General features: G+C 32.9%; 2 protein-coding genes across 2 annotated transcripts in view; both read right to left on the bottom strand.

Annotated features, from left to right (window-relative positions):
• The window catches only part of LOC118182736 (receptor-type tyrosine-protein phosphatase mu-like), a 108817-nt gene that overhangs the window by 15637 nt on the left and 74366 nt on the right, over window positions 1-18814 (bottom strand). The window contains exons 12-13 of the mRNA XM_035352123.2: window positions 17299-17366; window positions 14805-14939 (exon numbers count right to left, since the gene is read on the bottom strand). Of these exons, the coding sequence (XP_035208014.1) occupies window positions 14805-14939; window positions 17299-17366 (203 nt within the window). The remainder of the gene's footprint in view (window positions 1-14804; window positions 14940-17298; window positions 17367-18814) is intronic.
• Window positions 153-10987, bottom strand: LOC118182745 (uncharacterized). Its single transcript, XM_035352134.2, has 3 exons — window positions 10832-10987; window positions 6805-7662; window positions 153-1988 (listed from the first exon to the last, which is right to left on the bottom strand). The coding sequence occupies exons 2-3, from the start codon at window positions 7384-7386 to the stop codon at window positions 1011-1013; spliced, it is 1560 nt and encodes a 519-aa protein (XP_035208025.1). The 5' UTR covers window positions 7387-7662; window positions 10832-10987; the 3' UTR covers window positions 153-1010.

Raw genomic sequence — 18814 nt, 5'->3', positions numbered from 1 at the left:
GAGGCAACTTCCCCTTTATAAGTCTGTCTCCTGCCTGCTCAACAGTTATTCACTTATTTTTATAAATTTTTAGGATTAAAAAGTTTATTGCAATTATATATTCATAGATTTTGATATTTGCACTTGATTTATATATGCTCTCAAAATTTAAATGATATTTTAGATTAGTTCGCAGCAATAATTAATAATTTATTTGTAATTTAATTTCATTTAAAATTTAATAACTTTAATTTGCTTTTTACGAATACAGGATGTTAAATTCAAATATATGGGTGTAATATATTACTTTGTATAAGATTTATTACACTGAAACAAATGGTGTACAAAGAAGAAACTAGAAATTTGTTCCTCTGCATATAGCCGTAAAGCCTACCAGTGGTAGCCAGAGATCGTTGAACATTGATAGTTCGATTCAGGTTCTAACCCCGAAAAGCGAGTGTATAGCTGCCTTTGAAATCTTTTCAACGTGCAAATTAAATTGAAGCCCATTTATCATATAAATCTTCCACGAAGACACCCTTCCCTTATAGAAAATTAGTTGTGATACTCTTTGTCGTATTCGATTAAAAACAATGTATCTTTAAATATGGGTATAAAATACACTTATTACTCTCATTTTGTCTATTTATACATATGGGAAAATATTTGCCCAAAAATGTAATTATTATTTATCATTATTTAAAAAGAATAAAGAAAAGATAAATCAGTGCAAGTGAAATGACATCTTGAGAAAGAAAAGTAAAACACTGATGGGAAAAAAGGTGCCTCTTAACTCCAACGCTTAAAAATTATTAAAAAATTCTAAATGCTTGTTGTTGATAACGCATATGTAACAAATAAATGAACTGAAATGGAAAGAAGTGTAGCTGTGATAAAATTGCAATTTGTGCCCCCCTTTTTCCCAAATAACTTAATTTTTGATGTTCACATAACTGTTTGATTTATTTACGAAAACTCTCTGTAAAAGTATTGTAATAAATTAAATTTTAAAGGGAGAACAGTTTTGAAATTCATGGCAACATAAAACCGAGTCTCGATTTTGTATCTTGAATATCTTGCGGCCTCTTTATGTGACTGAGTTCATCGGGATTTGCAACTGAGGCATAGTATTTAGGCCTGATGCTTCCTCTGTTTGCATAAAATGGACCTTTTCCACATTCAACACCTGGTCTCGCAGCTTTCTGCATGGGATAGGTATCAATACCTCTAACTTCACAATCCTTGATTTCAATATCAGCATATTTCTGAAAAATTTCTTCTTCCTCGTCCAAACTCCTCATATGATTCATATAATCTTTGATGTCTTCTAGCGTTTCTGCACTTCTATCACATTGGCGCTTCTCAATTTGGTGCATTTGTAAGTGTTGAATTTCTTTTTCCAAATCTCTACGTCCGCGCGTTTTCTCATCTTCCAATTTTTCGCTTTCTTCTACGAGTTCCATGATTTTTCTGCGTTCTTGATATCCCTGCAGTAATTCATCTATTTTTCGTTTTTCTTTTGCTGCCATTTCTTGTTCGTAGAATTTCTTGAATGCAGCTTGAGCTTCTGCAAGCTCTATCTCCTTGATAGCACTTGCTTCGCGATATTTCTTTTCTGCTTCCATTGTAGCTTTCTGCAACATGGCTTCTTCCTTTGCTTTTAGAGTAACGCTTTGGTCAGTCAAAGTCTGAGCTACTCGATTTCTACGACTGTCTTTAGCTTTATTCATTTTTTCTTGAACCCTTTTGTGTTCTGATATCATTTCTCGTTTGGCTTCGTTGAAGAGTTCCGCTTTTTGCTCCTCTGCTGCATCCAGTTTTTGGTGCACTTCAAGAAGAGCACGTTTCGCTTTAATCTGCTCATCCAGCCTTTCTTTGTAAATTTGAATTCGTTCTTTTTCTTCCCGTAGTTGCTTCAACTTCTCTTCTTCAGCTTCCTCAGCAGCACTTCTAATTAGAAGTCCATCTCTAAGGATTTCCCACTGTTCTTCTGATTTCTTTCTCGAAGCCTAAAAAAAATTAAAAGAGGCATTCAAAACGTTTGTAAAGAAAATGTCATATTTAAAAATGATGAATTATCATCAGTAAGGTAGCATCACAATTTTTATTTGAATGACATTAGTGAATTTTATGGAAGTCTCATAAAAGTGCTTTACCCCAGTTATTAAAATCCAGGTAATGAATTCAATTTATCAAACTCTGTCATTATATTTGAAGAACTAAATGATTTTTATACGGCTTGTTTGTTTGGATCAAATCTTGAAATTGCTTTTTAACCCCTTTCTACCCACCCTATTTTTGTGGAGGTTTTCACACATACATACTTGCAATGATAATACAATACTTTACAGGAATTACAAAATTTTGATCTTTACCCCACCGGATAGATCATAACATAGTCTTCCAAATGAACACGCTTTGGTATTTTTAAAACGATCTATCGAATTTTAACAACTTTTCAAATTATTAGAATATTTTTAACTATTTTGCTAGCAATGGAATTTTTTATCAGGTTATCTAATCTTTCGTTAGCAAAATTTGATTGTTAAGTTATGATGAGATTGGATTTTCAAATAGAACTGAAATTTAAATGGATTATATATAATCTTACATCAGATTGGAAGAAATACTTTTCCTTGCTCAGCTACAGTCATTTTCTTTCCTTATTGCTTTGCAGTGTTTTATAGATCAAAAGTACATAATTAAATATACAAAAGCTTTGCAATTACTATGTAAAAAGTTTATAATTTATATAAACTTTATAATTTTTAAAAATTACAATTTAAATCAAACGCACTAGAAAGTTAAAAATATCTTTTTATCTATCATAGTATGCTTAACATCGGATTAGAAATAAAATTGCAGGGTTCCCATATAAGAATTGTATTATAACGTTAACATAGTTTCAGAGAACAACAAAAGTTATAGTATAGACACACAAGGTGATTCAAAAATATCTGGAAAAAATGTTAAAACAGGTAAAGGCAGCAAGGTTGTTTAATGGAATTTGTGTTCCGAAATGGCGCATTGAGGTTGTACAAAGCACTGCCGAGCCTTAATTGTTCTGCTGCCGTAAGCTGTCATTTCCTGTGCGGATTTCAAGCGGTATGCACAGCTATATGAAAGCGGTGTTTTTTTATGTGCATTTTATCTATGAAGTTGTGGCCGAAGCAGATACTCAAAAATTGTACTTGGGAATCTCTTTTTTTAAACTTTCAGTAACTGCTTCATTTTAACCGCAATCCCATAGACAAAATGCATATTCACGAGTTCCGCCATCTTGTAGAGAAGCACACTGCTCGATATTCGCACGGGAAATGACAATTTACGCCTGCAGAACACTGTTACCTACCGCTCAGCAGGGCTCTGCACCAACTCAAAGCGCCATTTCCGCACACACCTTACTGCTTATTCAGATTCCCTGCACATTTCTGCCAAATATTTTTGAGTCGCTCCATATATGACAATAATTACAGTCAACTCGATTAAATTTCTGTTTAATCATTTTATTTTTAAATACATCATTTTTTACGACTGACGACTTTTATTTTTTGTCATTTATGATCAAGAATATTACAATAGCTGAAAGAATTTTACTTTAAAATGCATTTGATTAAAATCATGTAATATAAAAAATTTTTTATCTATTTTGAACTAATTCTATTGCAGCTTTTTCAGAGGTCATATACTTGAAAGGGAGACGTCATATACACGCGCGCACACAATATAATAATAATACACACATAAATAGATTAATTAAAAAATAATAAAAAAAATTTCGTTATTTAGTGGAATTTTGCTTCTGGATACTATATACCATCTTGCGCGCCTTCCTTTAGACGAAAAGACTTAATATGTATAACCAAATTTTATAGATCTCCAAGTCTGAACTATGAAAATTAAATGAACTGCCGGCAAAATTTTCCTTGCATAAATTTCAGCAGATTATTAATTATTTAATGTTTCTAACTATGACTGAGAGCGCTGATAGACTGACTATACAGAAGCAATGATGACTCAAATCTTGAACACCATGTTATACTTGAGAGTGACTGTTCGATTGAATCGAAGATAAAAATTTTGAAAAATTCCTAAAATGTTACAGAAAACTATACAGGTTAGAAATTTCGGCTAAATAAACCAGTTTCAGGGAAAGAAAAGTGTTACAACTGCTCATAAGTTTCAATAATGCCATAAACTTTATAAATTTTGAAGACAAGACGACGATGAAATGCTAAGAATAATAATGCCCTAGTACAGTAGATGAGCGTTTATACTGATAAAAAAAAAATAAAAATTCACCATGGAGAGCGAATAAGAAACGAAATAAGAAACGACGTTACAAATATCCTAAACTCCATTTAAAGAATATTTTCTGTTCTATCCAATGATGCCAAACAGTAAAAGTTTTGAGAGCTTACTTTTGTTCATAAAATGGAAATATGAGCTAAAAACCGTTTCAACATTAAATTTTAAATAAAATGCAAAAATAAAAGAAATAAAAAAAATCTGAAAGTGTTCACATTTTAATGAACGCCACGGTCATTCTTTAAAAATATTTAGTGTTTTTAATTAGATATATCATGTGCATTTTTATTTAAATCAATTCAATTAAAAAGTAAAAAAATAGCAAAAATAATATCTGTTGCTTTTATCTAGCATAGCTTATTAAACACTAACAAACAGATTAATTTTGAAAGCTTTTATCTAACATTTTTCCGAACGGCGACAGATTTGAACGAAAAGTGAAGCAACGCATTAAAGTGAAACAATGCAAAATCACATATCGACACAAATGTCCTTGGGCTAAAAAATTTAAATCTTTCATTGCTTTGCTTACTAAAGTATCACGTATCATCCCATGTGAACATAAAAACAAGTAACATAAAAAAAATTAAAATCAATTCCTACTTAGGTCAACAAAGAAAAATTTTAAAATACAAAAAAAAAAAAAATTTAATATGTGAAAAAAGTGTATTAACATCAAGTGTCATCCACTACAAGTTTAAAAAAATGTATTTGAACTTGAATGGATGAATAAAAAATATTTTATTAACTTTTGAAAATTTGAATAAGATATAGGGAAAGTGTGAGCTAATAGAAGAAATTTAAAAATATGTGCAAAAAATGATTTGTGAAACGCTGTCTTATAACTTTCTTTTTATCATAATTTTAAAATTCAACAGTTAATTAAAATGCAGGCAAAAATAAATACTACAGATTTTTGAAGTAAAGAGCAAGAAACATTTAAATTTTTATTTATCACATAACAATAAAATTAACAAACCTCTTAAAAAGCTATATACAAACTTAGGTTATTTTATGGTGTTTATTACGGCCGTAATTACAAAGTTGTAAGAAAAATCTTAGAGAACAACTACAAAGCAAATGTTAATCATTTCAGAGAGTAATGCTCTGGTCTTGGGAAAATAGTGAATTTTATCTGACCTCTTAGAAATGCTTGTTGCACATATCTCGGCGAATTTTGCATGCAAAGTTTAGGAACGTTTTTTTTAATCTAAATAAAACGTAATGAATACTTTACCCTTACCTCTAATCCATAGTAACCAAATATAAGGGGCATTCATTAAAAACGAGTTAAAAATTGTTAAGATAAACTGGCCTTTCAGATAATGCTAGCGAAGTATCTAACGGCCTTATCAAACTTATGCTCCGCAAATGCTATTGTATAAGAAATTTTTCCTAAGAAGCCCATTCCTCCCAGAAAATTTAACAGTAGACTTTTATCTGTAATTCTGGGAAAACGCTGCAAATTCATAATAATTTACAATGTTGAAGTGATGCCCTGAAAGCTCTGTTTTTCTTAGTTCAGCCAATTACAGGAAGAATCTACTTCTATACAGTATACTTCTGGAAGGTCTTTCTTTATATTTTTGGAAGGAACGTATTTCTCGGAAAAACTTCTTATTGCATTTCGTATCCGTAAGTCTGCTGACGCCACAAGGTATATTTACAGTATAGAAAGAAAACTTCCACACATGCGTGGGACACCAGAAAGAACTACCTGAATCCTGACGTAAACAAAGAGTAATGAACCAACCATGTGCAACTTCCACTCAATCATTATGCATCAGGCGAGATCAGAGAAAACCTCAAAGCATCCAAAGAAGAACAAAGAATGGCAGTGCATTTATTAATTGCAGAAGACGTCGTCCATACTGAAATTCATCGAAGTATGTCAAAGGTAAAAAATTCAATATCAGTTCCAAGAGTACAGAAGCCCAAGCGTGTTAGAAATTGTCAGCGACATGCTATGTAGTGCACTAAAGAGATGCCCTTGCTGCAAAAGTGAGTGAGTTCGTTTAGCAGAACCGACGTGCAGCAATAAAATATTTGCAGGACATGTAGCTATAAAGAAAATGTGCTAAAGGATGTTCTGAGAATATAGGGTCACGTCATAAAAACTTGAATAATAAAGGTAAAAACACTTGGAAAATATTAAATCATTGGCATTATAGAACTTTTGGCTTACTTTTACAACTGTTTCTTATACAAAGGTCTCTAAAAATAGTAACATTTCTCGCCTACGAAGCTGAATTTGTTTTTAATTCTGAGCCTAAGTTTGGAAATATTTGCACTAAAAGTAAATCTCAACGGCCAATGTAAAAGGTACTGAGCAGTTCTTAAATTAGCTGTTTAAAGCCCTAGGTACTTTAAATTGGTACCTTAAGAACTGCTCAGCGAGTGTACATTTCATTGATTTTAACATTCGAGATCTCATCGTAACTACTAATTGAAGAATTGCAGTAACTAATAGATAAAAAAATAGAGAAAGTAGGAATTGCAACATTTAGAAATACATACCTCGTCCTTCTGTTTTGTCCAATTTGAAGCATTCTTTAGCTTGTTTTGTTTCTCTTTCATCATCTGTTCTTGCTGTTCGTCATAGTATTTTTCCACATCTTTTAACATTCCCAAGAGATATCTTGCTTCATACTCTTCAAACTCATCTTTTAGTGATGCCTTAGCAGCGATCTGATCATCTCGTTCTTTCAAGGCCACTGCTAAGTTCTTGGCCGTTTTGAAATTCTTCACGCGGTCGGTCTCTTCGAATAGGCGCTTGTATGCGTGATTAAGAACAACATTTTTTCTAGCTTTCATTTTCGCCTCCCTCTCGAATTCTCGCACGGCACTTTGAATTTCCATTTCATACTGCCGCTTTTTTAATTTGCTGCCAGCTTCTTTCCTGTTCACGATGGCTTTTGTTAATTCTTTGGAACTTTCCTTCATCGCTTTTAGTTTGGCAGCACGAATTTCCTCCTCTTCTTTCTTCCTTTGTAGAAACTGAGAACGAGAAGTGATACATTGTAGCTCATGTTCAGTCAAAAATACAGGCTGTTTTGGTTGCGGTACAGAACATCTGATCTTAAATGGATCCCTTGCCATGTTTCGGGCAACGTCAGCTTCTCATATTGATTTAAGGAGAGATTTAAAATTATTGATTGTAGCGAGTATTTCGTAATTCATTGAAATTTATAAGTTCGAAATTTAAATTTGAAAGCAACTTCTAAATTTGAAGCTTCATGGCAATTCAGAAATTGTAAATATATTTTAAAAGATAGCAGTATTTAATTTGAAGCACCACAACCGTAACTGTAAGAGATGATTTTAAAAAACAGTATTCAGTACTTAGTTGAAGATCATCATCGATATGATAAATATCTGAAAAGAAAATAAAATGGAAATATCGAAACAAGGAGAAACAACGAAAAAAAAAAAATTATCAGAAACTTATACATCTGAAGGAAATTTTCTTTGTTATCTTCGCTAGGTTATTCTCATAGAAATATTTACACTGTTTCGAGATAAATAATACATTGCCTTAGAAATATCTTTTATTAATCATGTTAATACACAAATGCTTATAAAAGTTGTAAAATATAGTGGTACTTTCTTGCTAAAGCAGTTAGCAGTTACCTCGCGTAAGCGCCGAACATAATTACGCTATAATTAAAAAAAAAAAAAAAAAAAAAGCAAATTCCAAATTTTCACGAAGGTTTATGTGCTGACTGCTTTAACAAGAATACACAGTATATATTAAGTCTGCGAACTCGTCATGACCAAGAGGCACATTTTTGCGCCTATCATTGCCAAGACTCTTATATGTGACAGACCGCGTCTTCCCCATTCCGTCCCAATCTCGATGGAAACCCATGGAGGTAAGGAAGTAAGAAGGAGTCGCCCTAAACAAGTTTCTCCGTACCCTGCTCTGAAGCATCGGCGATCCCTACGTGGTGACCAAAACATTGGGTTATTTACCATTGAGTTCTATGGGATTTGACGCGTTCGGGTGTAAATATTTTGTAATTACGTCGCAAATATACGTATAAATGTATATATTTTCTTTTTCTACAACACTTCAGAGTCCTAAGTATGTGAAAACAACATATTTTTAAACAACATTTCATTCTGAACGGAATTAAATGCTATACTTTTCACAGGACAGTTTTCTCAGAATGGTTTAATTTGAATGAAATATTTTCACAAGTTTTCGTTAATTACATTAGAAAAAAAATTAAGGTAATTCGATTTTATTCGGTTAAGGTACAAAAATTAAGATCAAAGTTTATTGTATTATTAATATTAAAATTATGCATTATTTCTTTTCTACTTATAGAGCTTCTTCCTAAAATACTTTCTTAAATATGACATGATTTTTTGGCTTCTTTTAAATCGAAAAATGTAAGTCAATTTATAATTAATGCTCTATTCGGTTCATTTTAAATTAGAGAATTATTAGGAAAATAGTATTTGACTTTCTCTGAACATTTCTGAAAGGGAATAAAATAAGTTTTTTTTTTTTTTTTAAGTATTATTTAAAACTTGTAACTGAGTTATTATAAAATGTAAAGGGAATAATTCTTTTAATTATACTTATCAGATTTTTTTTTAACCCTTCATTTCAACAATACATATTCCAAAACTCTTTATTACGTTCTTAAGTGCGCATCTCATAGCATTTGCTTTAAAATACCTTTTAACAGATTGCTTTCCAATACGCACAATTCTTGCTTAAATAGTTTTATAACGTATTTGTCAACAGGATTTCAATTTATGTTTACAATTCAATATTAAGATTATTATATATTTAGATGACATTTATAATCATTATAAATTAGATACATTTAATCATTAGATTTCTTCACAGTGCTATCACAGTTGTTTATAAGTGAATAAATTCTTCATTTCAAATACATTTATAAATAATTTAATGAATATTTAAGTATTTTGTCAAAGGCAGATACATGCTTTTTGCAAGCACATGCATAAATACCCATACATATTTCCTATTTATCATTTCCGGCATGTGCAAATCTTTAATTTCTGTGAATTCACTATATTTTTCGTGTAAAGTAATTTACACTAATTTAGCATACACCCGAAAGTTTTACATAAAAAATATATATGAATATAATTTGAATGAAAATTATAAGTATTATTTTTAATACCCACTCAAAGGTCAGTTTTTCTTCAAAATTCCTCCACGATGGCATCTCTCTCTTTAGGCAGATAGCCCTTGCATGCGTTACTCTATTTAATAAAAACTTAATCTGACCTATGTGCCTAATTACAAATATTTTAACATACATAATTTTATATTTACATTTAGCCATCAAGTTTCAAACTTTTCAAATCTTCTAGAAAATAAATTTTGGCAGATCTCTTTTAGCAATTTTCTTAAAATCTATATTTTTGTAGTGCAACAGCTTAGAATTTTATAAAACAAATTCATAATCAAAATCGCTGTTGTTAGTTATCGAAAAATAACTAAGATGTGATTTTTGCGTAAATGTCAGTAAACTATACAAATTGCTATTATCCATCACACTATGAATGTTTCTTTCATGCGAGAGTGTCCCTTTTTCGATTTCTATGGAACTGTCGTGTGTCGAAATACTATCAGAATTTTGTCAAGCGAGCTTCTGAATGTAAACAAAAAACACCCCGTCTGGTGACCCAAGCTTCAAAGCAGTGCTTCACTTCTAGCGCGGAATGGCCCCTCCTCCCTTTCCTACCTCCATGTGGAAACCCCTAGGAACGTATCTAAGGATCTTCTACTATTTTTTCCCTAACACCAACTCCTCGAGAGGGCATTCAACTAGACTGCATTTTAAGGGCCCCCCATACCACAAAGGTCTTACGCATTTTAATTACGTCAGAAATGAAGACTAATAAAATTTCCATCCTTAATTGTATTTTATCCTTTAATCCTTCTTTTAAATTTTCAGAAATAATTCAGTCCACATTCCATCATCAGTATCTATGAATTTTAATTATTACTTTTAATTTCTTTTAAAATCTTATTGACTTTAAATTTATTTATTTGAAATCTTATTGATTTAAAATCTTATTGACTTTGTTTATCCTTTCATTTGTATATTTTCAAATTGAGGAGTTACAATATTTGCCTCTTCTTTATTATATATTTATTTTTATTTCATTAAGTAAAAATTAATCTTTTAATATCTTATATACAAAAAACATTTACTTAAATCTAATTTATCTTATGCTAGCATCACGTTTATTCACGCAAAATATATTGTTTTATACAAATTAATCAGTAAACAATAAAATAATGGCAATGATTTAGCTGAAACCTTATCGTTTAAACTATTTACAGCTCAGTAGTAACCTTTTAAAATTTTCTTTAGACAAAATTGTTTCTTTCTTTACCACTGAATTCATTTTCTGCATTTGAAACTATAAAATGATAAAGCAAATAAAATATTTTTATGTGAATAAATAAAGCTAATAGTATTGGAAACATATGAAGATTTTAAAATTTTTTGTACCAATACCTAGCTACGGATCGTTAAAAATTTATACTTACAGTATTTTTAAGCTTGTGTAACAACAAATGTTTACCGAAAACCGAACCATCATAAGCACGAATCATCATAAAGTATTGATTTAAACAGAATAAAAACAATTTAACTTAAATTCTCTTGAGACTTAAACATGAGTAAAATTGGTTTTAATGATCCATCGTTTCCTAAAAAAATCCAATACAATCATTATGCCAGATACCGCAGAAATTGCTGCAGTATCACGAGAACAAAAGTTTCCATGACAACTAAGGAAACATCGAAAATGCTGGCCTTCAAAGACTTGTGCTTTAGTAACGTTACAATGTATTGCGTGTTAATTAATAAGAAAATATTGTGAGGCATATGTGCTTTTGAATATTTTTTTAACATAACAGGAACATGTAATTAAAGAGATCATCGAATCCAAATTAAACAATTACGAAAAAATGTTACTGTAAAGTCGAAAAGAGTCATTTCACTTCCGCATGATCCTCCTTACTGTAGTCTTTAAAACTTTTCTAAATGTCCGTATCGCATTGCGTTAGTGACGTCTCCATATATTGTAAAGTATTTCTCTCACTTCCCTAGAGTGCCTTCGTGGTGTAACGGTAGTACGCCGGTATTCTAGAGGTCCGTGGTTGGATTCCCGGCGAAGGCGGTTGCATATTTTTCATCTTTTCTGCTTCCAATTAACCTAATGACTCTACAAGCGGCGCCCGAACTAAAAGGGTTGTGGATGATGATTCTCCGCACCCAGGATTTGGCGACTAGGTCCCCTAAAACCCTAGTCGCCCTTTAAAATGGGGAGTATATAAGGTATTTCTCCCACTTTCCTAGTGTGCCTTCGTGGTGTAACGGTAGGACGCTGGGCCGGCATTTCAGAGGTCCGTGGTTGGATTCCCAGCGAAGGCGGTTGCATATTTTTCATCTTTTCTGCTTCCAATTCACCTAATGACTCTACAAGTGGCGCCCGAACTAAAAGGGTTGTGGATGATGATTCTCCGCACCCAGGATTTGGCGACTAGGTCCCCTAAAACCCTAGTCGCCGTTTAAAAAGGGGAGTATATAAGGTATTTCTCCCACTTTCCTAGCGTGCCTTCGTGGTGTAACTGTAGGACGCTGGGCCGGTATTCCAGAGGTCCGTGGTTGGATTCCCGGCGAAGGCGGTTGCATATTTTTTATTTTTTATACTTCCAATTAACCTAATGACTCTACAATATTACGGATCAAAATGCTTTAGTCCAGCCACTCGAGTGTTCGTTCCCGTAGATCCATTCATTTTTAAGTCTATTTACTTTATGGGATATAACCTCTCGTATATACAACTGATTCGTTACACACTGCTGTCATGGAAGAAATAGCGACATCATGGTCCTTTGCAAAATATAGTTGCGTGATAAAGGTACGCTGGGTACATGGGATAAATTAAGCCTATTCACAAAATTTTGGCTCCATATAGCATTGCCAATAATTTCCGGACTATTACTTCTACAACATGTTGACCAAGTTACCGCCCTCTTATAAGGATATATACATTTGACATTCGTTATAATGACTTCTCCGGTCATTAAAAAAGGACATTAAAATGATATGTTGTAGAGTCTTCTAGTGCGTTTTGGGAGCATCTACTGAAAGATGAAGTATCGAATTCTGGCTAGGTCTTAGAAGAACAGATAACTGCAGACGGAAGATATAACAACCTTTTTATTTTAACTAAACGGAACAGAAAATGCACTCACTCGGTGCGCACAGTTACTTGTAGCTAAGTAATTTGAATAAAAATAGTATGTACAATCACAATAAATTAAAGTTTAGCTACACGACTGGCTACTACTCAGTCTAAACTCCTGGATCGGCTGCAGACGGCACAGCCGAGCCTAGAACATAAATACAATCTAAAGTAAGTGGCTGGCACCAATTATTCAACTACAAAGCTACTTTCGGACACGCGTCATAAATTCAGAACTAACTCTCCTACTCCGAACTCTTAAAAGCTGCTACTTAAATACGATTTTCCAACTCAATTAGATTTGAATATACGTCATTTTAAATTTGCATTCTGGCAGGAAATTGAAATCAGAAGGGAAAGCGAAGTTTCTTAAGCTAAAAATAATTGGCTAGAACGACATAAGGGCTTTACAATGTCACTGTAATAAAAACAGATTGCATATACTTTGAATATTTGAGGACTTCTTGCATGGGTAATTGTAATGAACAGACACAGCTCCAGCAGTTTTAGCGCCTTAGGCGATTAGTAAAGATGGCATCCTGTATAAATTAAATACATCAATAATTCAAAGAAAATTTCACCTCTAATCAGTTGTCAAGTTGTCACTTGTGAGAATACCTTACATGTCTTCTCCTAAAAATTAGAGTCCTAATTTGTTGCTTATGTTGTCTAAACATGAAGTAGGCCCTGCTATTGAAATAGTTATTGTAACGAGTGATTTTACAATAAGCTTCTGTTATGGAACTTTTGTAAAAGGATCCCACCAAAAAAGTCTGAGAAGCATGAACTTAGATCATGGGTTGCCACAGTTTCTGAACCTTCTCTTTAGCCACATTAAATTTCCTACAACTTGATGAAAAATTCTGCCGACGTATCACAGCGTGCATCTAAATTTTGTAATGCAAGGGAGAAACATAATATGAGACCAGAATATAAGACTACAATACATAATAAACTAACATGATAAGCATAATAGGAAACATAATACAGGGTAAGTCAAAACGAATCATCCTATTACAAATGATTATTATTTTAATTCGCGCTATTTACCAATAATGAATCAGTTTAAAATTTAATAATCCAAATTTCGTGTCGCACATTACAGATTTTGTTACGCATTCAGTCTAATCCATTTTCAGCATACGTATGCACATCCAGTGAGACTGATTATTAATGCGGGTTTGAATTACGAAAGAAGGTCGTACGGAAACGAAAAGAATATCTGTAACATATCCCCTCATCCCGAAAAAAGGCCCACAAGAAGTTAAGTTTAGCGAATTAGGAGTCCAGAATAGAAACACAGTAATTTTTCTTCTTTGGACTACAGCTTAGATGGTGTGTTGGTTGAAAAAGGATCTCTCATTAATCATATATAATGTGCACATGAAACTTTGATATTTTAAGTTTAATTTGATGTATCACATGAACCATTTATCTTGTTTACTATAACCATTTGTAACAGAATGATTCATTTTGACCTATTGTGTATTATATTGGCTTCACATATGCTCTACAAGACAACAGTGATACACTCTATACAGAGTTTTTTGAGTTTCTGAATTTTACGATGTAAATATAAACGCGCATTCTTATCACCTTGTTCATCCCTTTAATTTTCCTTGCTCGTGTAAGAAAACAAGAAAATGTTATGACGATGCCAATGCTTCCTTTCCAGATCACATTCTTGAATTCCATATGAAATGAAAAATTCAGATAATTATGATTGCTGATGTTTTTTGATACACTTCCAAGGGAATGATAAAGGGTGCTTCGTTTACGGATATTTTGAACGCCAACATATCATCACATTCCAAGCTATTTGGCTCTACCAGTGGCCGAGTGGCTGACCGCTGAATACTGAGTACCCAGATTCGATCCCAAGCGAACAAGTAAGTTCACGGTTACTTCTCGTGGTTTTCCGCATGTGTAACGTGAATACCAATCAGTTTTCCCTGATATCCCTTCATTTAGTCACATAGCCCTCGTTTGCTGTTCCAGTAACATAATCCAATAAATCTGAAATATCTGTTTATTTCAACCATAAATAACCATCTGCGAAAATATTATATAATGTAGTTGTAGTCTGAAATAATCTCAAATACTTCTAAATTTATGAAAGTCAGAGAGATAGTGCTTAGAATTAACCAAATATATTTTAGCAAAATTTAACAGATTACTATTTTTTAAACCCTCAGTTTTTCATTACAAGTTGTTACTCACTAGATAGCAACATATTAACATTTTGCATAAAATTACGTTAATCGAACCTGGTCTTTATTACTGATTTCATTGAGGACAACAATTGTGCAGGAAGAGGTATCCCAAACCAGCTGCCAGAAATCTGCTAAAGTATTTGGAAGAGGGTACTGTGTGACGACAAAATTATTCAGCTTGCCATAATCCTGAAAGAAAGAAATAGTCACGTCCAGTGAATGACACAAAAAAAAAAAAAAATTAAAGTAATAGCTAAGACAGTCCTCAAATATATATGCAAATAGAGTAAATCTTTTTAAGCTATGGCAGTTATATCAGATGAAACATTTATTTTATTAATAAAGTGGTGATTCCTTCTTTAATTCCTCCTTAAAAATGCATATGATGAAATTACACAATTAAAACGCTGAGTTCAAAAATAAGGACATGTCATCAGGATTGAATCTTCGAATCATTCTTAAGGAGAAATATCCGAACCGGCCATCTTATGTTTAGACTAATTGTTCGCAAAGAGGAGGGAATCTTTAGTCGTTAAGTTCGAATTTACGAGTCTTATCCGTAAATAGAAATTTCGTAGCTCAATGGTTTACATCACCTGATCTCCTTCAAAGATTATACTCTCTTCTGTATCACACTTGCACTTACTTAGCCAAGAAATATTTTGCTTCATATAGAAAGGAAAGACTGAAGAAAGCTTCTTCCAAATATTTAGTTTAAGAGTTAACATCACTCAAGTGACGTCGCTCAACTGAAGTGAGCTAACATCACTCAACTGAAGTGACGTCGCGAAATTGAATCTTGATGCGTATAATTTTCAGACGTTTTGCTAATAATGGACTTTAAAAAACTTTAATCTTTTGATGAAAATTGTATTCAAAATGGTATTTTTAATTTCTTTTGTGCATAATATGATACTTTATTTCAAGAAGATTTAATCTGTGAAATGTTTAACAAAGATAATTTGAAAAAAACAAATATCTTAATTACTTTCTTTAAATAAATCTTTTTCTTTATTACATGATGCATTCCTAAACACGGGAAAAACGAAAAAAATATCAAGCAGGAAGAACTTGCCTACATCTTATACTGGCCTTTGACCTCCGTATGTAGAAACATCTAAGCTTTAGGCCAAACGTTTTGCTTAAAAGGTCCAGTAAACTTGCCATGACAAGACTTATTACTACGACATCTCAATTTGCGTTTCCTAATCAACTTATACGAACGGAATTTTCTGCCCACTTAATCGCTTGCTTTGATCCATTTGACATCTTTTGTCATTGTTCCGAAAGACATTCAAAGAATACCACTGAAGTAGGGAAAACAGCAAGAAAAATATATGAAATATTACCCGAAACGTCTTGGAATCAAGTATTAACAAGATCCAATATTTTCTGTTAGTATACACTATTTCGTGATGGACGTGATGACGAACCCAGAAGAAGTCGCTCTTCGCATTCTGGAATGAATAAGAACATAAAAAAAATTCGACAGCTCTTATCGCTTCGAACCGTAACTTAATACCTGTAAAACTGAGCAGTTGGCTTACAAAACTATCGAGAATTATCTTAACCCCTTGAAAAAGAAATCTTGTTTTATTCCCTCCTTTTTCATCTCGAATTTTTGAATGCCATGATTTGATCCAAATGATAAACATTAAATGAAAATTTTTTTCACTCAAATTGTGACTGGAGATGACATTTGATGATTTTTGAGGCAAAATGGCAGTCATCTGCTTGGGATGGACATGATTTATCATAGACATAGAAACTTCGATATCAGAAATCTCAGTTAAAGGTCATATTGATTATCTTTTTCGATTGGAAAGGAATTATTTCCAAGGACTTTTCTTGATGAACAAATGGTGTATCTTATTCAGACGCATGGAATAAATTTGTAAAGAGAATTGAGCGCTCAAAAAAGCTTAATCAATAACTGGCTTCCGGTGTACTGCAGTGCGTAGTCACACAGTTCTATCCTCTCAAGCAGCTTTAAGAAAATACTTCCGTTATTCACCATGCTTTTAATCTTGTCTGTTTGTCTCTTTTGTCTGTATGTCTCTCATTTGTGCGTGAAAGCGTCTGACATGCATTCGGCGCAGATAGCCAGCCAGCCTTTAAAATTTTGGGCCAGTAAATTCACTACCGCCACTTTTCTAAAATAAAGTTTTACTCAAAAGCCATTACTTTAACATCTCCGAAGAAACTCAGAAAACCGTAACGAAAGTCTTGAAGAGTATTACTAAAGATGAATTCTTTTGAATACGTTTAGGCCACCAATTACCTCTGGTCTGTGAAGGAATCGAGCAGTTGCTTGATCGTACCAAGTATTTTATAAATTTGCAAGAATTGTATACCGAAGGCTAAAAAGTAAGAATTTAATTTTATTCAACTTTTCGATTTTATATGAAACTATTCCTAAACGTTTGTAAACTAAATAAAGCCTTTAAGTGAATATAATGATCAAATAAAATTAACAATTTTCTGGAAATCAAGTTTGAATTTTAGTGCAAAACAAACAAATTACGAAACCAAAAATTAGTGTACTTACATAGGCAAAGACTGCATTGATGTAATTTGATGGAGGACTAGTTTTTAAAATTGGACGCCCATCATCGGCTGCAAAATATGACATTTTTAAGCACCGAATAACATTTTCGTTTTAAGATTAACATAAAAGAAAGCAAAATAATTTTTTCATGAATAAAATACACCCTCTAAATATTCAAACTGCTAAAATGAACTTTCTTAGTTCATACAATTACACATCCAACATCTCTAAACATTCCTCCGCATACTATGCGTATTCCCCTTTTGTTTGCAATCAATGCTAAAATGTTTAGCGAATAGTAACTGTAGCGAATAGTTTATCCAACAGATGGCAGTATCTGCCAAGCTCCTTTGGTAATTGTCATTGCGCATGTGCAAGTGGAGTGAAAAAAGAAGTATGTTATTAGGAGAATGAGCTTTCGTAAATAATGTTGCTGCGCGTTTTCGCTGTGTAAATAAAAGTATATTTTTATATCATAGATGTTCTTTACTCTCTAATGCGAAGCACTAGGTTAGTGCACGAATCTCTTCTGATTCAGAAACCATTTTCAAACCGTGGATCACCACAACAAAAAGTGGCGTCCGTCTAACAGGACGCATTAGTTAGGTAAAGGACACTTTTGATGGTTTAACAGCAGAAATGGAAGCCTTGAAAGTAAGAAGAATACCACTGCGTGCAGCCTTCACGAAAGCATATAATAGCCTACATGGACATTTGAAGGAGTCAGAATTGAACAGTGATGTTCTATTATCGTCCCTGGAAATTCTGGAAGATAAAGGAATTCGACTACAACAGTTGGATGAAGAAATATTGGATCTCCTATCAAAATCGAAAGAAGTCTAGTCATGTGAGACTTACAAGGAGAAATTAATAGCAGCCAGGATGAAAGTGAAGCAAATCACTGTGAAACTAGAGAAAAATTTGCTGACTCATGCATCGGTAAATGAAACCAGAACTGTTGATTCAAGAACAACGGCAACGAATTTGAAGCTTCCGAAAATAAATTTGATTGAATTTACAGGTGATCCACGACAATGATTGAATTTCTGGAATACCTTTAGTAAGATACACGAAGATCCAGTGCTAGATGATCATTTGAAATTCGTATATCTGATCCAGGTTACTGCTGCCAAATCGAAAGCACGGGAAATAGTGCAGAGTTTCCCGACAACTAAAGAAAATTATCCGAAAGTCATCGAACATTTAAAGAACCGTTTTGGACGTGAAGATATTCTTATACAAGTGTACGTTCGGGATTTATTGAATCTTGTGTTGATAAATAATAATGCAACCAAAAAGGACTTTGCGCTATCATCGTTGTACGACAGTTTAGAAACAAAATTGCGTGCTCTGGAATCTCTCGGTGTGACTGAAGATAAATACGCTAGTGTTATTTTTCCGTTAGTTGAATCTTGCCTGCCCCCTGACATCTTACGCGTGTGGGAGAGGGAACGGGAGAGCTCGTCACAACAAGGTACGAGCGATCTTGAATCTATTCTTCTGTTTTTGAAAAATG

Source organism: Stegodyphus dumicola, chromosome 6 (genome assembly GCF_044657685.1).
Source record: "Stegodyphus dumicola isolate Sdum_Otavi_A_Nest chromosome 6, ASM4465768v1".
Taxonomy (NCBI): Eukaryota; Metazoa; Arthropoda; class Arachnida; order Araneae; family Eresidae; genus Stegodyphus; species Stegodyphus dumicola.
The sequence above is the reverse complement of the archived record's forward strand: the minus strand, read 5'-3'. Positions and strand labels throughout refer to the sequence as shown.